This window comes from Carassius carassius, chromosome 20 (genome assembly GCF_963082965.1).
Source record: "Carassius carassius chromosome 20, fCarCar2.1, whole genome shotgun sequence".
Lineage (NCBI taxonomy): Eukaryota > Metazoa > Chordata > Actinopteri > Cypriniformes > Cyprinidae > Carassius > Carassius carassius.
The window spans coordinates 2,437,517-2,464,876 of NC_081774.1; the positions used below are offsets into that span (position 1 = coordinate 2,437,517).

At 35.3% G+C, this 27,360-nt stretch overlaps 1 protein-coding gene across 2 annotated transcripts; it reads right to left on the bottom strand.

The window, feature by feature from the left end:
• Nucleotides 1–1,703: 1,703 nt before the first annotated feature.
• Nucleotides 1,704–25,029, bottom strand: LOC132096012 (cyclic AMP-responsive element-binding protein 3-like protein 3-A). Of its 2 annotated transcripts, none has more exons than XM_059501124.1 (10): nucleotides 24,846–25,029; nucleotides 20,236–20,346; nucleotides 18,285–18,567; nucleotides 15,296–15,426; nucleotides 13,641–13,751; nucleotides 12,300–12,406; nucleotides 7,083–7,151; nucleotides 5,552–5,636; nucleotides 3,794–3,890; nucleotides 1,704–2,247 (listed from the first exon to the last, which is right to left on the bottom strand). In XM_059501124.1, exons 1-10 carry the CDS (start codon nucleotides 24,864–24,866, stop codon nucleotides 2,018–2,020), a joined length of 1,245 nt encoding a protein of 414 aa, XP_059357107.1. In that variant the 5' UTR covers nucleotides 24,867–25,029; the 3' UTR covers nucleotides 1,704–2,017. The 2 variants fall into 2 exon arrangements, with proteins under 2 accessions (XP_059357107.1, XP_059357106.1); XM_059501123.1 differs by having other exon boundaries at nucleotides 15,296–15,429; nucleotides 24,846–25,028.
• Nucleotides 25,030–27,360: the final 2,331 nt, after the last annotated feature.

Below are 27,360 nucleotides of genomic sequence, written 5' to 3' on the forward strand. Positions count from 1 at the left end.
GTGAAACCAGTAATTGTTATTCCTCGCCACCTCTCCTTTACCTCTAATGTGCACCACATCAGTAGCTGCACCTGAAACTCTGGTGCATGTTGGAGTGAATGCTGATTTTTAATGAATGGAAAGCAGCATGTGCCCTTGACCACTCCTGATGCGCTGATGAACACTGAGGTCTGGAGATGTGCAATACTCCACGGGTCCAATTATACACATATTCTGATAGTCAGGCAGCAGCTGCCTGGAGGAAGAGGTGGAGCGAGAAAGAGCAAATACCTGATTGAACAAATGCTCACATTCATAGCCATTCTAGGATTCATATCTGCTGCATGTTTCATGTAACACTACATGGACTGTGTGTGTAGTTTATGGAGCAAAAAAGGTTAAAGTTGTTTAGCATTCAAAAGCCGAGTCAAAGCACTCAAGGGAGTTCTGTGCAGAACAAAATTACAAAAAGAAACAACCCTTGAGATAAATATTAAGGGCGATAGATGCAGAGGAAATATTGCTGGATATAAACTTACATTAACGAATGTCTGGATTTAACACTCATTTGTAGGTGGGTACATTGAGCTTGTGCTACTGCTTGATTGTGCTCAATTGAGGTGAGCTCTATGGATCAATCTGAGTTGATCAAGCGGCTGATGTGATGCTGATCCTGGCACAGTGATCCGCACACCGCTTGCCAAGAGCATCTGCTTTTGTTGTGATGTGATGTGCTGTGTTAGGCCAGTTCCCATTGATTAATCTGTTCTCCAACGGTAACGTGTAAAACACAGGCCAACATTTGACTTTCATGCAATTTGTGGATGAATATGCTCAATCACTGATGCATATTGCACAGAAAACATCTTTCTTGTTGGTTGCATGCAGTTTATGCAATGAACGCTTGAAATAGTCATTTTGTGCTTGTTTTGCAGGTTATTTGCATGAAATCTTTGTACCATATAGCTTGTTTAAGGTACGTTTTTGCAAGTAAACTTAAGCATCCATGCAATATGTATATACATAATCATTATTTGTATTATTTTTCCATTACAGGCTACAAAGATACACCTGCAACATTGTACACTATATTATTTTTGTGTGTATGTTTTCTGTACTAGTTGTGTGTGTGTGCTTTCCGTAACCTTTTGCATGCTGCTGTATTATTATTTGCATTATTTTTCCAATTTTTGTCCGTTATAGTGGTGTAATCTATAAAGCCACAATGAAATGCCAAGTAAAAGTAAGATGCTTACACATGTTGATGAAATGAATGCTTGAGGATGAAATAATAACTAGATTTGCCAAAGTTTGCCAGGTTAGTTGCAACTCTTTGTACGATAGTCTGTGAGCATTTGTGCATCTGTGATTTGTATTTTACCCTATTTTAGACATTTTTTTAGTTTTCTGTACAACTTTTGCATGCTTTCCAGTTTCAATATATTGCTGCAGTTAGATAAACTCATACCTAAATGCTGAAAGCAAAACAGACTGTGGTTGGTTGCTTTGCATGTCAATCAGTTGGTCACTTCCTGTTTGTGGGTGTTTTTGGCCAGAATGATCTGCGATGACGTGGTCAAAAGCTTACAAATGCTGCTGCAATGAACACTTGAGATTAAATAGTTATTAGATTTGCCATAGTTTGCCATTGTACTTGAATCAAATCTTTGTAACAATTTATGTTAACAAATGTTCATGAAGTGAACGCTTCAGGATGAAACAGGTTCTAGATTTGCCAGATTACTGTATTTGCATGACATTTTTTGTACAATACAGTTTGTTTAAGGTGCATTATTTTCAAGTAAACTAAAGCATCTGTAAAATATGTACATTTTCGAAACATTTTATATTTTTACAGTTCCGGTCTGCTATCGCAGTGTAATCTATTCAGATAAACCTGCACCTAAATGACACGCACAAGCAAAACAAACAGCAGTTGGCTGCTTTGCATGTCTGTCAGACAGTAACTTCCTGTCTGTGGACGCAATGAGCGCCGCCTTGGTCAAATGTCTGATAAAATGTTCGCCAATCCATGACATCACTTCCTGTCTTTCTCATGATGTGTTATCCACCTCAGTTCGGCAGCGTGGCCCGTGATGGGATCTCTGTGATGATGCTTGCCATCTCTGTAGCTGTGGTTGTGATGTAGAGGGTCCATGTCGGCGTACTCGGGCCTGAGCCGAAGCTTGCTGTGGGTGGAAGACGACATGTCCACATCCCTGTTGACTGAGTACACCTCCATCACCGAGCGCAGTGACCTGGACTGAACTGCAGGAGAGAGAGGAAGAGTAAATCAGACCTTGTACATCTCAGTCTCGACACAGTGACTCACTGCTGCATATTCAGTGCGTTCTGTCTCCGGGCTCCGGGACTTTTCACAGTCAAACATGCACATGTCAGTAGTAAATCTTTTCCTTTGTATGTACATAGCATTAAACGCTTGCGCAAGAGCGGCTCCATTATACTGTACATAAGTATAAAAACAGGACCTTGCCATATTAGCTTCATGAAAAAAGAACATTATGTACCGTCATACATGCAGCACTCTTCAGGGTTATTTCTGTCATCGGTCCGAGCAACATGAGGATGAGTAAATGATTTCTGAGTGAAAATATGGTTCTTAAGTTGTACCTTTTTAAGTTTTTAAGTATAATTTTCTCATCAAAACCCATTTTTGGCTGAATATTGTTCTTGAGTTGAGCTATGTGATATCATAGGTTCTTCAGATCAGTGTTTTTTGTTTTGTTTCTGTGTTCTTTAAAGCAGGGAGTTCAAACTTTTGGATGACACTGACTCCAAATATGGTGATCCTCTTGCTAAAATATATAACAAACTATATATTTTAATTTTTAAACACCCACGCTAAATTAAAAATATAATATTTTAAGCATATTTAATAATAAACATGTTTAAAAAGATAAATATATAATTTTACTAAACTAAATAATATAATAATAATATTTGTATTATCATATATTTGTTCTATGTACTTTATATGCAGTACTATTTAAAGGCAAAATATAAAAGCAACTGAATATTTTCATGTTTATGCAATTTAAATATATATGTGTGTGTGTACACAATTTAATTATACAGGTAATAATATCAAATATATTTATTATAAATTTTTACTATATATTCTATTTAGACCCTTTTCACAAACTGTGATGTTATTGACATTGTAAATCTAGAAAGTTTGTTTTATACTATACATTTTTTTAAATACTGAATGTACATTTGTAATATTGAATAAAAAAAAAAAAGTTAACAAGTTAGTATTTCTAATACAATGGCCGAGGGAGCAATGAAAATTGGGACATTTTGTACATTGTATTGTGTGATTTTTAGTATGTACTGTACAGTATATTTCTTTGACTTTCACTGTTTACCTATTTTTACTGAATTTAAAATTCATAAAAATTAAAGTAGTATTTTATTAAAAGTTTAAAATAGGTTCACATCTTATCAAGCGAATCGAACGCTGTCAGAAATGAAACCAAGAGGAGTACGAGAAAGGTCAAACATGAGGAGATGTGAAGAAAAGTTGTGCCACATGAAATATCTGTTCACTTCAATGCTGCAGACTCCCATAAGACTTTGACCTGTTAAAGAAAACCAACCTGAATATAAATCAGGTTACACCTTGATATGGAGTGTCTGTATTACACAGATTAAAATCAGCAGTTTATATATATATAATAATCCCTGTATGCCTCAGATGGTAAACAGATGTCTGGTAGTTACATGCATTCAGAAGCATAATATGATGTAAATGCACCCTTTCGGCCTGCAATCAAAGTCAATGTTGACTGACCTTTTGTGGGGCTGAAGTCCCCGGGGTCAGCGGCCCTCCTGTGTGAGATGGGCTGGAGGCTCGGGATGAGAATGAGAGAGAAGGAGAGGACCAGCACCTAGGAAAAGAAGGAATATTAAACGAGAGGAAGTAAATAAGCAAGTCCTGCTATATTGGTCAGCTGATGACCTACATCCTTTAAACGGCTTGCTCCAGGAAAGAAAAATAGATGCAGAAAAACAAGGATGTTATTTACTTAAAACAGCAATATTGCAATATATTTTCTCATATACTTCAGAGAATTATTATATATACTGTTCAGATGTTTTTGAAACATTGCATACTCTATTTCTCAGCAAGTCCAATTCTTTTTTTTTTTTGCAGTAAAAAGTTACAAATATTTTTAAATTGTAAAATAACTGTGTTCTATGTTTATATATTTTAAAACTAATTTATTCCTGTGATGCAAAGCTGTATTTTCAGCATCAGTCTTCATCAGGCGATCCTTCAGAAATCATTCTAATATGCGGATTTGCTGCTCGATAAATATTTCTGATTATTATCAATGTTGATAACAGTTGTGCTGCTTCATATTTTTGTGGAAACCATGATACATTTTATTTTTCATGATTCTTTGATACATAAAAAGTTCAAGCGAACTGCATTCATTTAAACAGAAATCTTTTTTATGACAAATGTCTTTTCCTTCACTTCTGATCAATTTAATGCATCCTTACAAAAACAAAACAACAACAGTAGCGTACATTACTTAATTATAATTATTTAATTTTAGCATCATAACATTCAGTCCTTTTCTTTACTTGTTTCCTCTGGACATTTTTTCCCCTCTTCTTTCCTTTTCAGCTCTTTCATTCTAAACATGTTTTTGAGATGCTGTAAATCATGAAGTCTGCTCTATACACGTCAGCAATATTGTAATATCCAGACACTTCATTCATCTTCATGGCATCAGTGTTCATTTTAATTCAAACAGCCTCTCGATGCCTCACTTTTGAAATGATTCATTCATCTGCTCAAGGGAGATATTCAGGCAAGGCTTTATTATTAAAGGAGAATGTAATTGTATCGAATGATGCATCTCGACAGAGAGCGGACAGCGACGAGTACGAAATGACAGAGAGAGACAGTTTATGAAACACAAAACAATGATTATCTTTCTTCTGGTTGCTTCCTTTCGCTGTCAGGAGTATACAAAGGAGTATGTGTAGAACGAAGCTCAGATCATGATTTATATATATATATATATATATATATATAATAAAATTATTTTTTTAAATTTTAAAAAATTTAATAAAACTATGCTAATGCTAAATATAAAAATATACTAACTAACTAACGTACAGTAGTTAATTTCCAGATATTTTTTTTTTGTCACATTTTCAACTGACCCTTTCAAACCCTTATAACTGTTTGAGATTTCTGACTTGTTGCAGATTTTATCTTGGAGAATCTGTGCAAAGTTTTGAGACATTGTTGAGCTCTTCTGGAAGGTGGCAGTGAGATCAGTCACTGATGTAATCAGTTGTAATAAAGAAGAAGAGTGAATTAAGTAAGTAATGCTCTCTTCTCTGGCCTATGTGTCACTGAACATTTACTTTCCTCTTTTTTCTACCTCTTCTGCAAATGCTCACTTTGAAGCTTGACTTTGATTGTGCTTTAGTTATAAAAACACTAGGTGCTGATTCCTTCAAAGCTTGGAGCTTCCTTCCTTAATTTCTTTTCCTTTCTTAGGCTCCTTCTCCTGTGCTGTCATCTTACCAGGATGCATGTTCCCGTCTGAGCCGGTTTACAGGAGCCGTTCATCACCAGAGACTGCAGCCGGCGTAACTGCTCCATCAGAGACCTGACAGACAGACGGATCGAGAGCGTTAGAAGAAGAGGTAGGAACTTCCATTTGATGTGAACTTTAAAAGTGTAAAGTACAGAGCCATGCTTTAAAAGGGAACGGCTTCATCTAAGGACAAATATGCAGCATGTGGGAGGATTAGTGTTTGGAAAATGTCAGCAGGGTTAAAATAAGTTTTGAAGTTCAGTCCATCAACCCAGATGTTTCTGTAGCTCATCAATATCTTCTTCAGAATGCAGTTAATTTGGAGCCAAAAGGATCAATCAAAAATCCTCAAAGTGTAAAAAAAAAAGATCCTACACTGAAATTCAGAATAAATTCTGATTATATAAATTTTGATACATAAACAAAAACACCCACTTAACCCCAAAATCTTTGTTAAAGGATTGTCGTTTCATTTCATTTGAAAATTATTATTCATTGAGAATTTTTTGACATGGGACTGAAGATATTTTAGGTGAAGAATGGTACCATAGGACCAGTAACTTTTAGCTCTCTGAAGCATAAAACTGCAAGTTATTCGCAGAGGAACATTGTTCTGGTCATTACGTGAGTTGTGCTTCAGGTGGACGATCGCGTTTTCACTTCGGATTTCACTAATGACATCAAAACTCCCCCAATAACAAAAGAAAGATGGGTTTCTCAACGATATATGTCTTATGAGCATGTAAGTAGCTGATATGCCGTTGCTGTTTTCACAGTTATTTTACATTACAAAAGTTTACCAATGCTTACTTCAGACATACATTTCTATTCATATCAAATAATGGTTTAAACTATAACTTTGTAAGGCTATTTATCGGCAAATAGACCAATGCAGTTTCTGTTTTAGCATTGTTATCAGCATAAACATTTTTCAAATTGTTTATTTCCTTTATTTACAGATATGAAACACGCCTTTATTAATTATTCATATTTTAATGTTGTCAGGATGGATTTCCTGGGAAACTGCATACTTCATATAGACTATACATAGTTACATAAGTCATTCAAAATGTAAATATGAGATAAATACAAATGTAAAAATGTGATAATAGTATTTACAAACAGCAGGAGGGAAAGCAGTGTCAAATGCGAATGATAATAAGCATCTCACTATGTGATCTTGCATTGTTCAAATACCAAAATAAATAGTTTTATGAAGGGAGGAGATCAAACAGGTTGTATGTCATATTATAAATCAGGAATTGGTAGAAGCTAGCCAAGATGGCATGAAAATTGTGACATGCATTCATTCTCAAAGACTAGGAAAAATTTACTTCATTCATTTTTAAGGAAAATGTACTTTCTTTTTGTACAATAACCAGTTTCAGTACTGTGTTGGGCCACTTGAAGTCCAATGTGAATCCAGATCCTGAAGCGAATCCAGTTGAGAACCATTGATTTATATAGTAGCTCTGTCAGAGTGGAGACGATCTGATATTGTTGTGAAATGAGACTTACGTGTTGGTTTTCTCCAGCTGGAAGACTTTCCTCTGTAATTCCAGATTCTGAGTGCTACAGGCAGCCATCCTAGACCAGAGTATATTGGGCAATTACTCACAGTGATAAATCTGACCTACAAACAGCAGGCGTTCACATGCACACAAACACTCCCATAATAGTCTATGTGGTGCTGGATGCATCAATAACATTAGATGATAATTCTGTAATATATTCCTTCTTAGAGAAAAATGGTATATGTGAGGATTTCCAGTCAGGATTTAGACCATATCATAGTACTGAGTCTGCTCTTATCATCTGATCGTGGGTGTATCTCTCTATTAGTTTTATTGGATCTTAGTGCTGCGTTTGACACAATTGACCACAACATTCTTTTGCATAGACTTGAACACTTTGTTGGCATCAGTGGAAGTGCATTAGCATGGTTTAAATCGTACTTATATGACCGCCATCAGTTCGTAGCAGTGAATAAAGATGTATCCTATCGATCACAAGTTCAGTATGGAGTACCTCAAGGCTCAGTACTAGGGCCGCTACTCTTCACGCTTTATACGTTACCCTTGGGAGATATCATCAGGAAACATGGTGTTAGCTTTCACTGTTATGCTGATGATACTCAGCTCTATATTTCTTCGCGGCCCGGTGAAACACACCAATTTGAAAAACTAATGGAATGCATAGTCGATATAAAAAACTGGATGACGAGTAATTTCTTACTGCTAAATTCTGAAAAAAAAACAGAGATGTTAATTATAGGACCTAAAAACTCTGCTTGTAATAACCTAGAACACTGTCTAAGACTTGGTTGCTCTGTCAATTCTTCGTCATCAGTTAGGAACCTAGGTGTGCTATTTGATCACAATCTTTCCTTAGAAAGCCACGTTTCTAGCATTTGTAAAACTGCATTTTTCCATCTCAAAAATATATCTAAATTATGGCCTATGCTCTCAATGTCAAATGCAGAAATGTTAATCCATGCTTTTATGACCTCAAGGTTAGATTATTGTAATGCTTTATTGGGTGGTTGTTCTGCACGCTTAGTAAACAAACTACAGCTAGTCCAAAATGCAGCAGCAAGAGTTCTTACTAGAACCAGGAAGTATGACCATATTAGCCCGGTCCTGTCAACACTGCACTGGCTCCCAATCAAACATCGTATAGATTTTAAAATATTGCTTATTACTTATAAAGCCCTGAATGGTTTAGCACCAAAGTATTTGAATGAGCTCCTTTTACATTATAATCCTCTACGTCCGCTACGTTCTCAAAACTCATCCCCTGTAAAGACCTTGTCTCAGAGGAGTACCAGGACAAGACCACAGGAAACAGATGATTCTTCTGCACAATCTGACTTTGCTGCAGCCTGGAATTGAACTACTGGTTTCGTCTGCTCAGAGGAGAACTGGCCCCCCCACTGAGCCTGGTTTCTCCCAAGGTTTTTTTCTCCATTCTGTCACAGATGGAGTTTCGGTTCCTTGCCGCTGTCGCCTCTGGCTTGCTTAGTTGGGGTCACTTCATCTACAGTGATATCATTGACTTGATTGCAAATAAATGCACAGACACTATTTAACTGAAAAGAGATGACATAACTGAATTCAATGATGAACTGCCTTTAACTATCATTTTGCAATATTGACACTTTTCCTAATGAAAGTTGTTCAGTTGCTTTGACGCAACGTATTTTGTTTAAAGCACTATATAAATAAAGGTGACTTTGACTTTGACTAATAATTGTCTGTCCAGTTGTTCCCATGAATGAGAGACAAATGAGTCGTAGCACTATATTTCGAATTTGCACAAGGACAAATATTGTAGACACTTAATGTATTCAGATGAATCTAACTAAACATAACGTAGAGTTCATATTTCACCCCTAAATCAATTAAAACAAGAATATATACTAATTAAATAAAGCTAATACTGATTTTATCCTCATCAATGATGATAGTGTCTTTTTTATGTTTAAGAGCCAAGCAGCAATCCACAGGACTGAATAAATGAAAGTAGCTCTACATTTAAGGGTTAGTTCACTGAAAAATGATAATTATGTCATTAGTAACTCGTGAGACCTCAGTTTATCTTCGGGACACAGTTTAAGATATTTTAGATTTAGTCCGAGAGCTCTCAGTCCCTCCATTGAAGCTGTGTGTATGGTATACTGTCCATGTCCAGCAAGGTAAGAAAAACATCATCAAAGTAGTCCATGTGACATCAGAGGGTCAGTTAGAATATTTTGAAGCATCGAAAATACATTTTGGTCCAAAAATACCAAAAACTGCGACTTTATTCAGCATTGTCTTCTCTTCCGCGTCTGTTGTGAGAGAGAGTTCAAAACAAAGCAGTTTGTCAAATCCGGTTCGCGAACGAATCACTCGATGTAACCGGATCTTTTTGAACCAGTTCACCAAATCGAACTGAATCGTTTTAAACGGTTCGCGTCTCCAATACGCATTAATCCACAAATGACTTAAGCTGTTAACTTTTAGTTAAAACAAACCAATATCCCGGAGTAATTCATTTACTCAAACAGTACACTGACTGAACTGCTGTGAAGAGAGAACTGAAGATGAACACGAGAACACGAACATGAGTGTTGTGAACTCGCTCACAACAGACCCGGAAGATAAGACAATGCTGAATAAAGTAGTAGTTTTTGCTATTTTCAGACCAAAAAGTATTTTTGATACTTCAAAATATTCTAACTGACCCTCTGATGTCACATGGACTACTTTGATGATGTTTTTCTTACCTTTCTGGACATGGACAGTAGACCGTACACACAGCTTCAATGGAGGGACTGAGAGCTCTCGGACTAAATCTAAAATATCTTAAACTGTGTTCAGAAGATAAACGGAGGTCTTATGGGTTCGGAACGACATGAGGGTGAGTCAATAATGACATAATTTTCCTTTTAACATTACAAGTTGTTTTAAAAACGGAGGATAAATCTCATCCGCTTCCTAACTTTCTAGCTTAAAAAAGTTATTTTGATTTCTGTTGGTGTCCTGATTAGCAGGATTTATTGTCAAATTCAAAACTAGATGTTTTCTTTGAGGTCAGTACAATCCCACAGGTGTTTGCTGGCATCAAACGGTGACGTTCAGACGACTGATTTGTGAATGTGTGAATAAAAACAGCAAGATGCCTGGGGTGCTTTTAGTGACTGCAGCGCTGGCTGTGAAATGAGTTTGTCCTTTGGACAGATAAACCCACGGGCTCTTCCTTAAAGGGCAATTTCATGCCCGAAATTTGTGCAGCAGTGTGTTCTAAATAATTTCTCCAGCCTCTTGGAGGATATTGGATTCCTTTGATCCGAAGTTGAGATAAGTTCGAGCCTGGTTTTTAAAAATAAAAATAAAAAAATACAGTAAAACAGTAAAATTGTGAAATAGGTTTAAAATAACTGTTTTCTATATAAATGTGTGTTCAAATTTAATTTATTCCTGTGATGTGCAGCTGTACAGTATTTTCAGCATCATTACTGTAGTCTTCAGTGTCACATGATCTTTAGAAATCATTCTAATATGCTTATTTGCTTTTCAAGATACATATCTGATTATTATCAATGTTGAAAACAGTAGTGCTGCTTCATATTTCTTACGTGTACAGCAGAGGTGGGTAGAGTACCCAAAAACTGTACTCAAGTAAAAGTACTTCTAGAAATATTTACTCAAGTAAAAGTAAAATTACTAGTCTTGAATAGTTACTTGAGTAAGAGTAAAAGAGTATCGGATAAAAAAAATCTACTCGAGTAGTTAGTTACTAGTTACTTTGGGTCATATATACTGAGCCTATTTTTATTTAGATATATAGATAAAAGGTATGTAATGTATGTGTGCGTGTATAAATGTATATATTTCATCAGCCTGTACTCCAATTTATGTAATTTATTATAAAACCCTGTCTGTTTACTTAAGTAACAGATATAGGTGTCATGCCATAATATATTTTTAATACGACTGACTTTATATTAAATGTGAATTTAACATTGAAAGTTAATGTGATATAAATATTGCTACTAATCTTTCATTGTTCAGAAAGAGAGCAAATAACATTTACATTATTAAAGATCATTTTCACTGACAGTCTAGATTTCAATCACTCTCAGAAACTCCCATTAAAATCACTGAAACTGTTAACACTGTGAAATCAATATCTTAATTAAAGATTCGTACACACATCTGCACTTTGTTGTTTCTGACGAGAGAATTCGTCAGAAAGAGGTATTCAGTCAGCGAGCGAGTGAAGGAAGCACCGGCATTTTAGCGATGACTCATCGGAACACCTCTGATTGGCCAATGCTTTAATAAGCTCAACAGAATCATGTGTGATTGGTTATAATGCGCAGTGCTGTAAAAACACATCTATCTCTGGCTCAGCGCCAGCAAGCAATCACAGATCTGAATTTAGCAGCTGATAATATGACTCGCTGAACGTACTTGCACCAGTGTGCTTGTATTAAAATTAATAAAATCTTAATCGGCTATTTTTTGTCTTTTGGAAGCTGCATTCAACTTGACTCCCCTCTGTTATAAGCCACACACGTACAACAAACTAATGTCACATTGGTATCGTGTACTGTAATCGAATGTAGCCCAAGTTATTACCTGTTAAACAGTAGACAGCACACGCTGTGTTCATCTAATAAGGATCTCCATCGCTAGCAAATAATAGCCTTTGCAGATTTGCTTTCAATTCAATGCAGTTCCAGCCACGTTTTCAACGCACTTTCTGTTCTTAAACGTTACAACTCCGAGTGAACCACTTCAGACGCTCAGCGCGTGCGGCAGGGAACTGAACGACTCATTCAAACTGATTCATGAACCAATTCACTCGTTTGCCAATTGGTTTGATCAAGCCTTTGAACAGAATTGACTCAAAAGAATGAATCATTCGCGAATGGGCATCGCTCATTGCCCAGAGAAAAGTAGACGGCGCGTTTGGAATAAACTGAAGCATTTATAACATTTATTGCATTAATATAAAGTAACGAGAGGAGCGTCGCCCAAAGTAACGAAGTAAAATTTTCCCCCAAAAATTTACTCAAGTAAGAGTATAAAGTACCCATCTGTAAATATACTCCGAAAAGTATTAGTTACCCCAAAAAAATACTCAAGTAAATGTAACGAAGTAAATGTAACTCGTTACTACCCACCTCTGGTGTACAGTACGTGTAATTTGATGTTTTGATGCATGTATATGCATGTGTATAATCACCTGCCCTCCAGTCCATCTACATATTCCTTCTTTTTCTTCCGGCTCTCCTGTGCTGACTGCTTGTTGCGGATTTTCCTCCGAATCTTCTTCAAAATCTTTTCTTCGCACTAAGAACGTCACGAGAGAACAGGCCAGACAGAATATTAACATGAATTCATCTTGAAATGAGAGGGCTAACATTTCAGACATTTATTCTGATACAGATTTGATTAGGTCTGAAACCTCAGGCAGCACGTGAATCAAATCAAATCAGCGTAATCTTGTCATTATCCATTATCCATTATCCTAGCACTCAGAGGGAAAAAACCTCTGAGGCTGAAAGAGAAGTGTTATTTCAATGAGAGGTGCCTTTCATCACTGACTTCATTCATCTCAGCCTCTCTAAAAGCCTCTTTCCTTTCTGCTGATGTCTGGTCAGGCTTCCAGCAGTAAATATATGCTTGTTACTGTGATGATATTGCAAGTGGTCATGTGATGATATGACACCATCACCATGTGTATGAAAGATGCATTATACGTTAAAGATTTTATATATATCAAGATGGTCCACTCTTATCACTATGAATGGGAGAAAGTACGATGCAAAATATGGCAGAATAAGTCTCATCCTTTAAATAGACCAGTCAAAAACATCACAGTAATCCACAAGTGCTTCACATGACTCCAGTCCATCAATTAATATCTTGTTAAGTGAAAAGCTGCATGTTCATAAAATAACAAAACCATCAAGACATTTTAAATTTTAGACATCGGCTGTGCCCAAAATATGAGTCCATAATCCATAACGCTAAAAAGTCCATCTCCTGTTTTCTCTAACATCAAAATTCACCCACATATTTGTTTAAACCTGTTTTGGCTTGTAAACAGTGCTTGATGTCTTTATATTTCTCTCCAGATTCAGATGAGATTACTTTTTGACTGGAGAAAAATCTTAATGATAGAATCGTTTTTTTTAAAAACATGTAGCTTTTTGCTTCATATTACATTAAAGGATGGACTGGAGTGGTGTAGATTACTTGGGGATTATTGTGATGTTTTTAGCAGCTGTTTGGACTTTCATTCTAATAGCACCCATTCACTGCAGTGCATCCATTGGTGAACAAGTGATGCACTGCTACATTTTTCCAAATCTGTTGTGATGAAGAAACAAACTAGTCTACAATAAGGGTGAGTAAATAGTTTTAGCTAATTTTCCTATAATTTTTCTGTGAACTATTCTTTTAACACTGTTAGCTTTAATTTGCATTAGATTGCAAATTTGACTTTTCTTAAAAGGTTTGGATGGTTAGCTTGTTATGGCAGAGTTTCATATAGAGGACATGGTCTAAGTCTTCAACAAACCTTGTTAAGTGGCAGCTGGCTGGGAAGACTGACTCCTTCCTTGGCTAAAAGCTTTTTCTCATCTTCATTGAGAAGCAGTTCTTGCTGGGATTGCTGGGTGGAGGGTTTCGACTAGACATAGAAGCACATTTAGTTTCATGTCCTTTCAAATTTGTATTGCATGTGTTATAATTATTTCTTTTGAGAGCAGCTGTGGATATTACTAGACAGAGCGGCAAAGTGCCACACAAGGACACTATATTCAGTCTCAAGTATCAGTGCACTGCATTGAATAATGACAACAAATCCATTCAGACTCAGGCATTCAGAAAAGTGCTGCACAAATACATATGTTCACTTGTTTTTTTCAGTGTGCATCACATAAATCAATAACACAATGCTTTGTTTAACTGGTGGTGGTCTTTACACATACTACATGTGCTGTTGCATCATCCATCATTATGCATTTGTGTGAAGATAAAAGTTCAACTTTTAAAGGCCACAATGTTCCATTGAATTTTTTTAAATATATAGTTTTAACAGCATTACATAAATCAGCTCACTGATAACATCAGTTTACAGGTTGCATGCTTTTGCAGCATTTGTGTTCGGCTATTATGGTGCATTTTGTATATTAGCATCCTATCCTTGAGTTTTTAATCTAAAAGCTTTTATAAATGCTCTCGGGACACCTGCATTCTGTTGTAATCCACTGCACACATGGCACTCGTTCTAGCTGTAACTGAACACTGGGCATTTAGGCAACCCCTGGACTACTTGTTTTTAAAGATATGCTGATTTTAACATCTTTAGCACACAAATCTTGGGTAAAGCACTACATTTTTTATTGTTTTTCATCTGTTTTTTTATTATTATATATTTTTTATATATGTTGACAGAAACTCTTATGCTCACCGAAGCTGTGTTTATTTAATCAAAATACAGTAAAAACAGTGATATTATGAAATATTATTCCAATTTAAAATAACTGTTTTGCTATGAATTTGCTATGAAGCTGAATTTACAGCATCATTACTCCAGTCTTCAGTGTCTAATGATACTTCAGCAATTGTCGAAAACAGTTGAGCTGCTTCATATTTCTGTGGAAACTGTGATATGTATTTTGATAAATAAGTTCAAAAGAACAGCAGAAACAGAAGTCTTTAGAAAGCATAAATATATTTCCTGTCACAATTGCTGAATCATTTTTTTTTTTTGTGGCAACTGCTTGTTGCAATGCATTCTGGGAATGCCTTATTGAAGAATGCATGTGAAGCCCTTGATTTTCTAAAATCACAATTTAGTACACTGTAAAATACTACTCTACTTTAGTCTTAAATTTTTGTTATGTATAATTCAAAGTGTTACTTGCTTTTTCTTTGCAATTCAGAATAAAAATTGTAAAATCCACACCAGATTTTTTTCAAACATTGTCTAGGTATCTCAGTTTTTGGAAGAGACCCTTTTTTTTCTATGTCTTGTATTTCTTCCTGAGTTCTTCCACATCTCCTGTTTTCCAGTATGAAATCTGACATCTCTGCTGCTCTCTGTCTCTCCTCTATAGAGCTGGTGGTCATTAGCATCCGTGTGGATGTCAGACTAGCTGTATGTTTCACAGCTGAACAGTTGAGTCACACACTCCACATGATGTCTGTTTGTGTTCTCTCAGTACTCACAGCTTCTCCGATGTTGGAGAGCAGCAGGTCTTTTACGGTGAGCTGGTAAACGGTGGCTGGTTGAGTTCTCTGCACTGCTGATGTGAACTGAGAGTCTGTCAGACCTTCAGAGAACAGACAGGCCTCCCAATCTGCTGCACACACACACGCACACACACCGAATGCATTTACATCACACTGTCTGAAGACCAACAGACAACACAAGATCTTTCATTTTCTGAGTGCTTGTTAGCCCACTGCTGAGTGGTGTTCTGGATTGTTAGTAGGGATGCACAAATGTACTGCTAATAATTAGTATCACCAATTGTTTAAAAACAGCCAATGATCAGGGCCGATTATATGCTCTCAATCAAAAAGGGGCAGAAAAATGTGTTTGACCCTATGAATCACCCATATAGTTCAAGCCAGGGTTGACAGATCTACGTACAGTTTTCCTTCATCAAACATTATTTGTAATGCGACTCCCATCCAATAATCACAAACAGTTTATGTTTTGTTACTTTTGATCGAAAACAAAGTTTCAGATTTCAAGTCCTGTACATTTTGCCACAAAATTCAAGCAATAAATGCATTCTTTTTTTTGGTGCTCTTAAACATGTTGTGACAGATCGCTGTAGTAGTGCTTCAGTTCAAGCGTTCAAACATGAACATCAGAAGGTATGTTTCAAGAAACAGCACAACTTACTGAAATGTATCATGTTTAGTGTAATCGATCAATCAGTGTTTCAACCAAAAGAAAGATGTCAATAAAGCAGCTGGGGAACAATACGCCATTTAACATTGCTTTCACCACAGGAAAGTTATAAAGTTTTCACAGTTCGTTGTTTAGCAATAAAAACACTAGAGGGAGCTTATTTACTGTTAATTATAAATGTAGCCTCTGATTAAATCTGCCATGAAGGAAAAAACTAGGCTTTTTGTATGTACAAACATTTTTGAGTGTGATTATCATATATAGTTTTGTTGATAATTTTAACCTCTATTCTATTATGTACTAAATGAGAGATCTCCCTGTATAGTTTACAATCCAGTTTCTGTGCATTCCTAGTTGATATTTGGTTGATAGGCTGTTTTGAGAATTCTTGTACAATAGAAAGATATTTGAAAACCACAGTTGAACACAGAAGACTGAACAGTGCGACATTTGCATATTGAAATATGTCATTAGTTTTAAAATCACATTTTCAGCTTTTACAATTACTGAATTACTAGGAGTTTTGTAGACCTCAGACCTGCATGAGAGCCAGAACCTCTGCTGTGGTGAAGCAGTAAGTAAAACTCAGATCAGTTATTATAGTCTGCTTCCTCTGGAAGATCACAGGCTTCTCCTGTCTGCTGTAGAATTATAAGTGTATTCATTTTGACTCTGTTCAGATTAGTGATTCTTCACTGCATGTACTCAGGCTTTGAACTCTGAAAGCTTTAAAAGTCTAATGTGTGTTCTGGTGGTTTTGCAGACCCTACAGGTTTTTATGATCGAAAGAATAAGTGGAAATTCAGCCAATTCCCACATTATTTGAAATAGCTTGCAATTTTGCCTTATTTCAGCAATTTTGAAGCAAGTCAATACCAGTTAAAGGGTAAGTTCACCCAAAAATTTTAATTAAGGTGCGTTTTACTCACCCCTGAGGCATCCAAGGTGTATATGACTTTTATCTTTCAGGCGAATCCAGTCTGAGTTATATTAAAAATGGTCTTTGATCTTTCAAGCTCTATCATTGCAGTCAGCGGGTGTTGCATTGCTTCAGTCCAAAAGAAGTTAAATTAAATGTGCCCATCCGGGGGTGAACAAAGTGCTCCTGTAGCAAATCGATGCATTTTTGTAAGAGAAATATCCATATTCAAAATGTAATAATCTCTTTAATCTAGTTTGTGCTCACTATTGTAAAATAAGCAGTTCTTGGAGAATGACGTATGAGGTCTGCACATCCTCCGAACGAGGATTTGTAAAGAAGGATGTCAAAGCATTAGATAAGCCAGGAGCATATTGGTTTTCCTTTGCTATAGTAAGGTAATTTTGCTTCCTTTGCTCCTGTTAACAAACGTTGGTTTTCAAGAGACTCACCGGCGCATGCGCAGCGCTGACCTCATACATCATCCTCCTGGAGCTGCTTCCGATTTACAACAGTGGGCGCAAGCTAGATTAAAGTGATTATCATGTTTTGAATATGGATATTTTTTTTTACAAAAATGCATCGATTCGCTACATGAAGCCTTGTGAGGCACTTTTTTTTTATTGATGGGCGCTTTTTATTAAATTTCTTTTAGACTGAAGCAATGCAACACCAGCTGACTGCAATGATAGAGCTTGAAAGATCAAACACAATTTTTTATATAACTGGATTCATCTGAAAGAAGAAAGTCACATACACCTAGGATGCCTCGGGGGTGAGTTAAAGGCAGCCTAATTTTCGGGTGAACTAACAATTTTATCAATATCCAATTTCAACTAAATGTTTGTATGTTTACCTGCAGGTGTATTACAGAAAATTACTTTGTGAAGTGAGCATCAGTACGGCCTACAGAGGTTAGTACTTCAACAATATGTACCTGAACAGAAAACCTTTTTTTTTTCTTACCAAGTTGATTTTTTTAGCATAAATTAGTGTAAAGTTTACCTAATTAACCTATTTTTATACATATTTACATAAGGACACCCCAAAGAAATAAATAAAAATAAACCTTTTGTAGCTTTTGTGTGGCAGTGTTATTTTAGTATCATTTATATCATATTGTATTATTTTATTTTAATTTGTACAAATTTGAGTCATTTTGAGTGTTGTTGTTATTTTATTATTTTTTCTTTTTTTAACTATGTTCACATAGTTTTTATATATTTGTATTTCAGTTCAAGTTAAGATAAACTTAATTGAGAAATGTTGCCTTTGAACTAGCTGGAATATAGTAAGTTTACTTTTATTTATTTTATTTGTTTCAATTCATGTTTGAAGTAACAAAGTGTTTAACTGTTTGAAGAGTGAAATCTTACCCAGATCAATGGAGATATCAGGCTCTGTGTTTGTGAGAGGTGTGTCTGGCTGCTGAAGATGCTGAGGAAGAAGATGAGGATGCTGAGGGAGGAAGACAGCGTCAAAAAGCGGACTGGTGGGCGGCAGAGGGCTGTCCAGGTGGTCAGAGGGAGTGTCGTCGCTTATTCCGCTGTCAGAGGGTGAGGGGACCCAGGGAGGAGAGCAGGACTGTGGCACGCCATCTGACGCTTGCAACAGGGAGTCCAGGAAGTTATCAACAACACTTTCACCATGACACAGAATCTGAAGGAACACAAATAGAAAGTAATCACACAAACTGTAATGTGACTCATACATAGATGATAAATGCACACACCTTAGCAGAAACATGCATACACAGCCGTAATGCACAAACTAAAACACACCCAAGAAAGACAATATTTCAGATGAGTAATTGTATGCATTGCCTTTTGTGTCTCTGAAGTTAATTATCTTATGTCACATTTACTTTAACATGGACTAAAATTGCTCCTAAGAAAATAGTTTTATATCTATATATATCAAAAGTTTGTTTGGGAAAAGATTTCAGATTTCTTTGATGAATAAAAAGTTAAAAAGAAGAGCATGTATATATATATACATATATTATAATTATTATTATTATTTTTTTTTATTTATTTATTTATTTTTTTATTTATTTTTTTCTTCCATTCAAATGTTTGGGGTCAGTAAAAATTTTATTCTTTGAAATTACAACTTTTATTCAGCAAGGATGTGTTACATTTTTAAGAAGTGATAGCAAAGATTTTTAATGTTAGAAAATATTTAGATTTTGAATAAATGCTGTTCTTTTTAACTTTTTTATTCACCAAAGAATCCTGAAAACAGTATTGCAGTTTCCAAAAATAATATTTGACAGCACAACTGTTGCCAACATTGATAATTCTAATAATTAATCAGCATATTAGAATGATTTCTTATAATCATAATGTCACACTTTATACTGGAGTAATGGCTGATGGGAATTCAGCTTTTCATCACAGAAATAAATTATATTATAAAGGATATTAAAATAGAAACCATTACAGAAATATTTAAAAATACTGAAATTTTAAAATAGACTGTAGTACGTGTTTTCTGCCTGTCCCCAGTATTGCTTTGCACACTAGTTAGTATGTAGTAATGGCAGCTTTAACAAATGAACCCAACCAACTTTGACATTCATCAATTTCCCTGATGTAACAGCACATTTCATAGGAAATTAAAATATAAAAACTCCTGATTCAATGAAATATATATTTTAAAGAGTTACAAACTACCATTAGAAAGTTTGAGGTTTGCAATCATCATATTAGAATGATTTCTGAAGGATCATGTGACACTGAAGTCTGGAGTAATGATGTTGAAAATACAGCTGCACATAATAGAAATAAATTACATTGAGAAATATCAAAGTAGAAACAGTTATTTTAAATTGTAAAAATATTTCATATTTCATTTTTTTACTGTATTGTTCATCAAATAAATTCATTTTTGGTAAACATAAGAGACTTCTAAAACATTAAAAAAATATTTAAACAGTAATATATAAATATTAAGCTTTTGCATCTGGATGGTGCCTTTGATGTCTTAAAATGCTATCCATGTACACAGCTCACTGGGTTTTTGATTCACACACCCACACACACACACACACACACACACACACACACACACACACACACACACACAACGGTGTCATATCCGACACAAACACACACACACATCCACACACAAGTTGACAGATAAATTTGGGTCAGACATATAAAATGCTGTGACTGTGTTTAATGGAAGCCTTCCATGGTGTCTCATTAATTAAATGAGTTAAAATAACTAAAAATAAAATGTTCTCAGCATGCTCTCAGCAGGAAGGTTGTCTTGCGATTTATCACATAAACTCAGGTCACAGAGAACAGATGTCGGCCCACTCACGCTTTGATCTGTGATTGACCACACAGGGTTGCCATGGTCACCACTGTTCTCCATACGAGGGATCTTATGAGGCTCGAGGAGCAGATCTAGGAGTTCAATCCCAGAATAAGCCTGAGATATAGAGGGAAGAGTAGAAGTTGGAGGAAGAGGGGAAAAAAAACAAATGCAAGTTGCTTTCACACATTAAACCTCGTAAATTACTGTAAAGTAACCAGACTGACTTAATAAATACACAAATATGCAGTACATACAAGCCAAATCAATCAATAAGAATGAAACAAAAGTTAAATATTAAAAGGAACAAATATAGTAAAAGAAAAATATTTAAATCAAATAACAGCAAAGGAGCTCAAAGCTTGAGGGGTCATTTCTGAGGAGAACAGAATCTTCTTAAAAGTAAAGCTTTCAAAAGAGTGTTTTTGTACCAATGCCAGAACCTTTATTGGTTCCTCAAAGAACCTTTCAGTGAACATTTCTTAAAATAACCATTATTTTCTTACTGTAAAGAACATTTTAATGCTCTAAAGAAACTGTGTCCACTATAAAAAGCCTTTTGTTCAATGAAAGTTTCCATAGATGTTAAAGGTTCACGGAACCAACAATGATAATAAAGAAACCTTATTTTTAAGAGTGTAGAGGATTTTTTTTGTGATACATAGAAAGCACACAAGCAACAATGTGGTGATGTCTTTTTTAAAATTCTGCACGTCTGGGGTCCTAAATGTAAAAATTCCCTTCACAATTTATAAAAAATTATGCTCCGACTGTTGAAGTTCAACCAGGTCCATTGTACTGGCATAAAGTATTCATTTGAAAGCCTGCGATGTTATTATTAGTACTGTAGCACAGAGAACACCCACAGAAAATGACATTTGAAACAGCTGACAGAAACATCTCTCCACAGGCCTGGTTACAGCATAAAGCAGTGGGACGCCATCAGATGTGTCAGGAAATGACAAAATAAACATTGAATCCATGTGACCGGACCATGCACCTGATATAATGAGCACAATGACACAAAAACTTGTCTGTCGTGCTTTACATCTGACATGATGAAGATGAGAAGTGATGAAGATGTTTGAGCCTCCTCATCAGCTCTGCTGACTTTAAAGATACATGAAAAGTCAGAAAATAATAGAAATACAAATGAAAAAGGATATCATGCTCTGAAAAACATCTTGATGTACTAGATTTGAAAGCCAGGAGTGAAAAATCCTTCTGCCAGAGAAAATAAACTCAATGCCAGGGCAATTAGAGCATTGTTTCAGCATGCAAACACACAGAAAAGATAGGCTTTAAGTCACTGTTTTATTGCTTTTCTGTTTAAGTTTGTTTTGGTTGATAAGCTGTCTCTGCAGAATTGCATTAAGTTATTGGTTGTGTTTATAGCAACATTTTCTCTAAACTTCTAAACTTCTCTTTTTATCTTGGTAGATAAGTCTTCGCTGCATTTCATTAATGCCTTTAGGAATAAAAATCATAAATGAGATCATTTCTATCTTTGATCGCAATTGCTTTTTGCAGATAGCAATTAGATTAAATATAAAGATATTTATTCAGAGATAAAATGGAGATGTTTGCTCATTGTAAATCTTCTGCTATTAAATTTAATCTTTGAAAAACATGCCTCAAAATTGTGTTCAGAAGATATCAAAGTATGTAGTCAAAAGTCTAAATATGAACTCATCGGGAAATATTTTCCTTTAAATTCTACGAAGACCAAATTTGTTCTATGCATATCAATTTCATAGAGATGTCTTTAATACAAATTTATTTTAGTATAATTAATATACTGTTATACATTTTAATTTGTATTTATTTTGTATTTTCTGTTATAGTTATTTTTTGTCAAGTTCATTAGTATTGTTCTTCTATTTTGTCTGTATAGCGTTTCTTAACTGAAGTTTTAGTTGTTTTACTACATTAAATTAATCAAAATGAAAACTTTTTTATGATTTTTTTCATAATAACCCTACTTTAATATCTCAACTATCTACAATAAAGCAATAGTATTGAAAGAAGATTGAATACTTTAGTCTCATCTGTTCTTTTGATTTTTATCATTTCTAGAAACCTCATATGTCTCCTCTAGAGTTTTAGGCTACGTATACACGACAACGATGTAGTCAAAAACTAAAAAGCTTTTCCTTTGAGTTTCTAAAAAGTTCCACGTATACACGACAACGTTTTCAAAATGATTCGCAATTACACATATGTGAAGGTGTTAAATAATGTGAATGTGGCAACAGATCAGTTTCTAAAGTGAATATCACACACCACTGGGAATGCCTAAACCTCATCCTAGTTTTCAATCCAGACAGTTTATTTGTGTTTCATTGACATGATTCAGAGCAATTGCCCTGCTATCAGATATTGACTGTGCTAATTAGAAGGTGGCCACAGCTGTTTTCACTGTAGTGTCTTAGACTGTGTATTTATTTGTCTGTGCTCTGACTTCACCAAGCATCAAAACCGTCAACCCACTTAAGTATTATTTTTATCTTCCCTTTAAACACTCTCCTTTTCTGTCCTCTCTTCTGACCTCTATCATGTGTTTCCAACTTTTCTCTTGACCACACTCTAATATCATACACAGACGGCAATGCAATCAGCTGTAAACAAAGTAGACTTCATTTCTGCTTTTTCTTTAAAATCCACACTTTTGGGCTTGACTAAGACCTGGACTTGTCCAGAAGACTCCGCAACCCCAGCTGCTCTATCAAACTATTTATTTTTCTCTCCCAGCCCCCGTTAAGTTATTGGCTGGGGTGGGGGCACTGGTCTGCTCATTTCTAACAAGTGGAAATTCTGGAAATTCCTTTCTTCCCTTACCTATACATTTCTCATCTCTGGATTGTGAATGCATCAACTGACACTTTCTGCTCTACTGTAACCTCTTGTCTAGACAATATTTGTCTTCTCTCCTCCAGGCCAGCACGAGCTGCCCCTTCTAACCCCTGTATCTGACGTTCTTCGTGAGCATCAGACCAAACTCAGAGCAGCAGAGAGTAAATTTCCACAACATTCTCATTCACAGTTCCTGGCTGGTGGAATGATCTTCCCACCCCATACAGAATGTCGAAATTTTCGACGCTACTTAATTTTCTCTTTATTTATTCCTTCCCTTTCTAGCTTGTACTTATTTGAACAATGCCTTACATTTGGTATTATGAGCACTTCCTGTGTCCGTTTACGTGTTTGAAAAATAATAGCTTAATGTATTCCCCAGTTGTACATCACTTTAGATAAAAGCGTCTGAAACATGACATGATTCCACTTTGCTACTTTGCACCGTGGTCATGTGTTTTTGAAGTGAAGATAAGCTTATCTCATCTGAACAAAGTTGGTTTGTGCTAATGGCACAGAAGAGTTACACACAACGCTACGCTTGGCTAGTCAACCTTTAAAGAGCACGAGACAATTTCATTGCTGGCGGTTTTGAGGACACGGAAGGATACTGGCAAAGTGAGACTCCTCAAACGAGAGCAAAGCTAGGCTCGTTTAATTGCACTTTGACATCAAACTAATCTAAGAAACATAAATGGCATATACACAACAAAAGAGCAACGCCCAAACTCCAATTCAATTTGGGAGGTTTTTCATAAACTGATTGCTGTACTAAATCAAGATTATAGATGGCAAAGTAATCCACCGACACAACAACAGCTTTCACAGATGAGTGCGCATGGGTGATTACGACATTTTGGTCTAATAGTGTAGATCTGTTGAACTTTTTTTGCGTCGTCTGTTGTTAATGGAAAAACTCTGAGAGGAGCCTTGGGTTTTTTACTTGTTTATGTGTGCGCTGAGCTACTAGGCTAAATAGGAAAAGATAATAATCACCAATGTAACTGTAATCTCACACATAGCTCTTCTTTTTGGTAAGAATGAGGGGAATTGCCAAGAACATGCATCAGATATCTCAATATGAACTAGGGCTGTCAATCGATCACAATTTTTAATCTAATTAATCACACCCTTTTTCAGTGATTAATCGCGATCAATCGCACACTTCATGAAATTAAGCATAGACCATTTATCTTGTTTCGACATCATAATTGCTAACAGTATTTCATTGTTTAGACATTTCAGAAAGCTCATGTCACACTGAAGACTGCAGTATTTGCTGACGAAAACTTAGCTTTGCATCACAGGAATAATTTACATCTTAACGTTTATTCAGTAACAGAACAGATATTTTGCATTATAATAATATTTCACCATATTACTGTTTTTATTGTATTTTGAGCAAATAAATGCAGCCTGGGTGAGAATAAGATAATTCTTTCAAACACATTAAACAATTTGTATTAATCCAAACTTCATGTGTATATTTAGCATAAAATGTATTTAATTTCAAAGCAAAAATTGGCAGGCACTGCCAGTATATACTCAAAATATATGAATGTTAAAAAATATTTTTGAGGATACACCCTGGTGGTCCCTATTTACTTTGAGCCTGAGGTTAATTCTTCGGGCCTGGGTTGGGCTGGTTCACCAGTAACATTTTTCAAATAAATAAAAATGGCACTTTACCTGAGAATGACCCTATTGCATTATGACACAAACAATGAAAATCAAAGTAAAAGCAAAGGGAAGCAATACTTCACCTTGTCTGAGAGAAGTGCCATGTTCCAGGCACTAGAATCACAAACAGAAATACAAGCAAACAGAAGAAAATGGTTAAGATCCAGAGAGAATATCTGTGTTTGAAAGGCGTCCTCCACTCAGCTGTGTTCCTGAATCTGTTCTCTGTTCTAGGACAAAGTTGAACCTCCTGATAATGAGCCGATGATTCAGTTGGTTTGTTAATGGTCAGAGGGCTTTGACTGACAGGTTAAATCAGACATGTGAGGATCTGCATTCTGTTTATCAGTGAGATGATGATGATGATCTCATCAAAATAAATAATAAACATGATCAAAGAAGAGGATGAAATCACTGTTTGACTAAAATGTAAATTAAGTGGAACTATGCAAGAAAATTTTCTTTCTAGACATTTCTATTTCACAGTTCAAGAGACTTAAAGAGAATTCAAATTTGCTGAATGTTTACTCCACTTCTGGCCATCCAAGAAGTATATTTTTATCAGCTGTTTGAAGTTGCTTAAAAAATGTCTTGATGGATTTGCTTCTTAGAAACAGCTTTTTGCTTCACAAGGCATTAATTGATGGATTAGAGTGGTGTGGATTGCTTGTGGATTATTGTGATGTTTTATCAGGTGTTTGGACTCTCATTCTGACGGCACCCATTCACTGCAGAGGATGCATAGTGAGCAAGTCACATAATGCTACATTTCTTCAAATCTGTTCTGATGAGCAAACAAATTTGGAAAATTACTTCTTTAAGAATATGTTTTTAGTTTCTCAGAAAATTCCTTTGAAAAGATAAAAATGAATTGTAAGTCAATTGTTGAAATAAAATAAATGTGGATAGATTATTTGAGAAATGGTGGAGGTCATATTGAGATGCCTGATTTTTGAATAAGGCCTTGGTATCTTGGCAAATCATATTGTTGAGATCTTTACTATTACATATAACATCTAAGGGTATTTAATGTCAATTTCATTGTATTGCTTTCTGGGAGATATTAAAGAGAGCTCACTTGTGATTTTTATATCTCAGTGAGATTACATGGTGTGTAGACTTGGAGTGTGAATTTACACTGAAATCCTCTTGCAGTAATAGCACGCTGCATTTGCATGAACCTGTGTATTCATGACTGATCTTAACCTGAGGTTTGGCACACAGATAAACCCAAACCTGAAACTAAACATGCCTTTAACAGTGTAATCAGCGCAAGCTTATCCTTCATTTGTCCCAGCTGTTATCACAGAGGATAAGACAGCTAATATTGGGAACTGCACATTGTTCTGCTCATAAAAAGAAAACGAGGAACGTGTTACATAACTCCACTCATGCACAAGCTCCAGACATGTTTCAGTGATTATGTATGTAGGCTTGGAAAAATGAGCATACTATTATTGTGCAAACTTCTAAATCGACAGCCTCAGAAACAAGTTTAACCACGCTTAGCAAATGCAACTTATTAGCAACACATAACACATTACCAATTGAAGAGTTAAATATTCATATTCATCTTATAAAAATGAACAGATAGTTAGGTTATGTTTAACAAGAAAATGCTACTACTATTTCAAAACGTCATGCTTAATACAAAGTGTTACTTTATGTTACTTTGTTAAATAATTGTGAAATTTACTACCCATGTTTTTAAAGTGAAAATTGTTTTTAAGTGTACATAAATGCATATTTAACACAGCTGGACCTCTATGCACAGGATCTATGACATGCTGTAAATTATCACAGAAAATGATGTCAACTTTTTTGCAAAAAGAAAAAGCATTTACAGAAATGAATATGCAGTGAAAATCTTTGGGAAACGGTTGCCCCATGAAGTCTACTACTACTACTATATATATACATATATATATATATATACATATGCATATTGTTCTTCTAAAACTGCATTCAAGGTCATAATATATTTCATGGTGCCTTTCGGACATGCCTGCTAATAAGCACAAAGCTTTTTTGCTTTTTCTAAACTTTAAGCAAAGGGTATTAGGATATTTGAAATTATTAATATGTCCACCATATCTGTTTAGAACTGTTTTGGACTGTTTTCTCTTGTGAACACCCTTATGAAACAAAAATATATTGCAGTATATTGTAAAATATCATGTATAGGCATATATTCTTATATATGGGATTTAATATTTATTTTTTCCAACATACTGCAATATATTGAAAGCGGCAATCATTTGTATATTTTGCAATATATTATATAATATATGTATCATCAATATATTATTCAGTGTATTCAAATATATAATATATTAGAAAATAAAAAGGGAAAATAATATATTACAATATATCACAATATATTTTAAGAAATGTATTGGTAAATATATTTTCCTTTTGTAAGGGCAGTATACTTGATCTGTGCATCTTTCCCTCCTGGTTCAGACCAGACAACTTTTTCACTGGAGAAAGCATTATCAAGGGTAGATGACTCTCATATTTTAGCCAGAAGCAACAGTTTAAAGTAATTAAAAGTAAAAAAAAAAAAGGAATTTCTTGATGGAATTTTCTCTTGAAATA

Coding starts and splice junctions, on each gene's coding strand:
- LOC132096012 (XM_059501123.1), bottom strand. CDS start 24,866: ATGGCACTTCTCTCAGACAAG. Junction 20,347..24,845: donor TGGCACTTCTCTCAGACAAG/GTGAAGTATTGC, acceptor TCTATATCTCAG/GCTTATTCTGGGATTGAACT. Junction 13,752..15,295: donor TCTCCAACATCGGAGAAGCT/GTGAGTACTGAG, acceptor TTCTATGTCTAG/TCGAAACCCTCCACCCAGCA.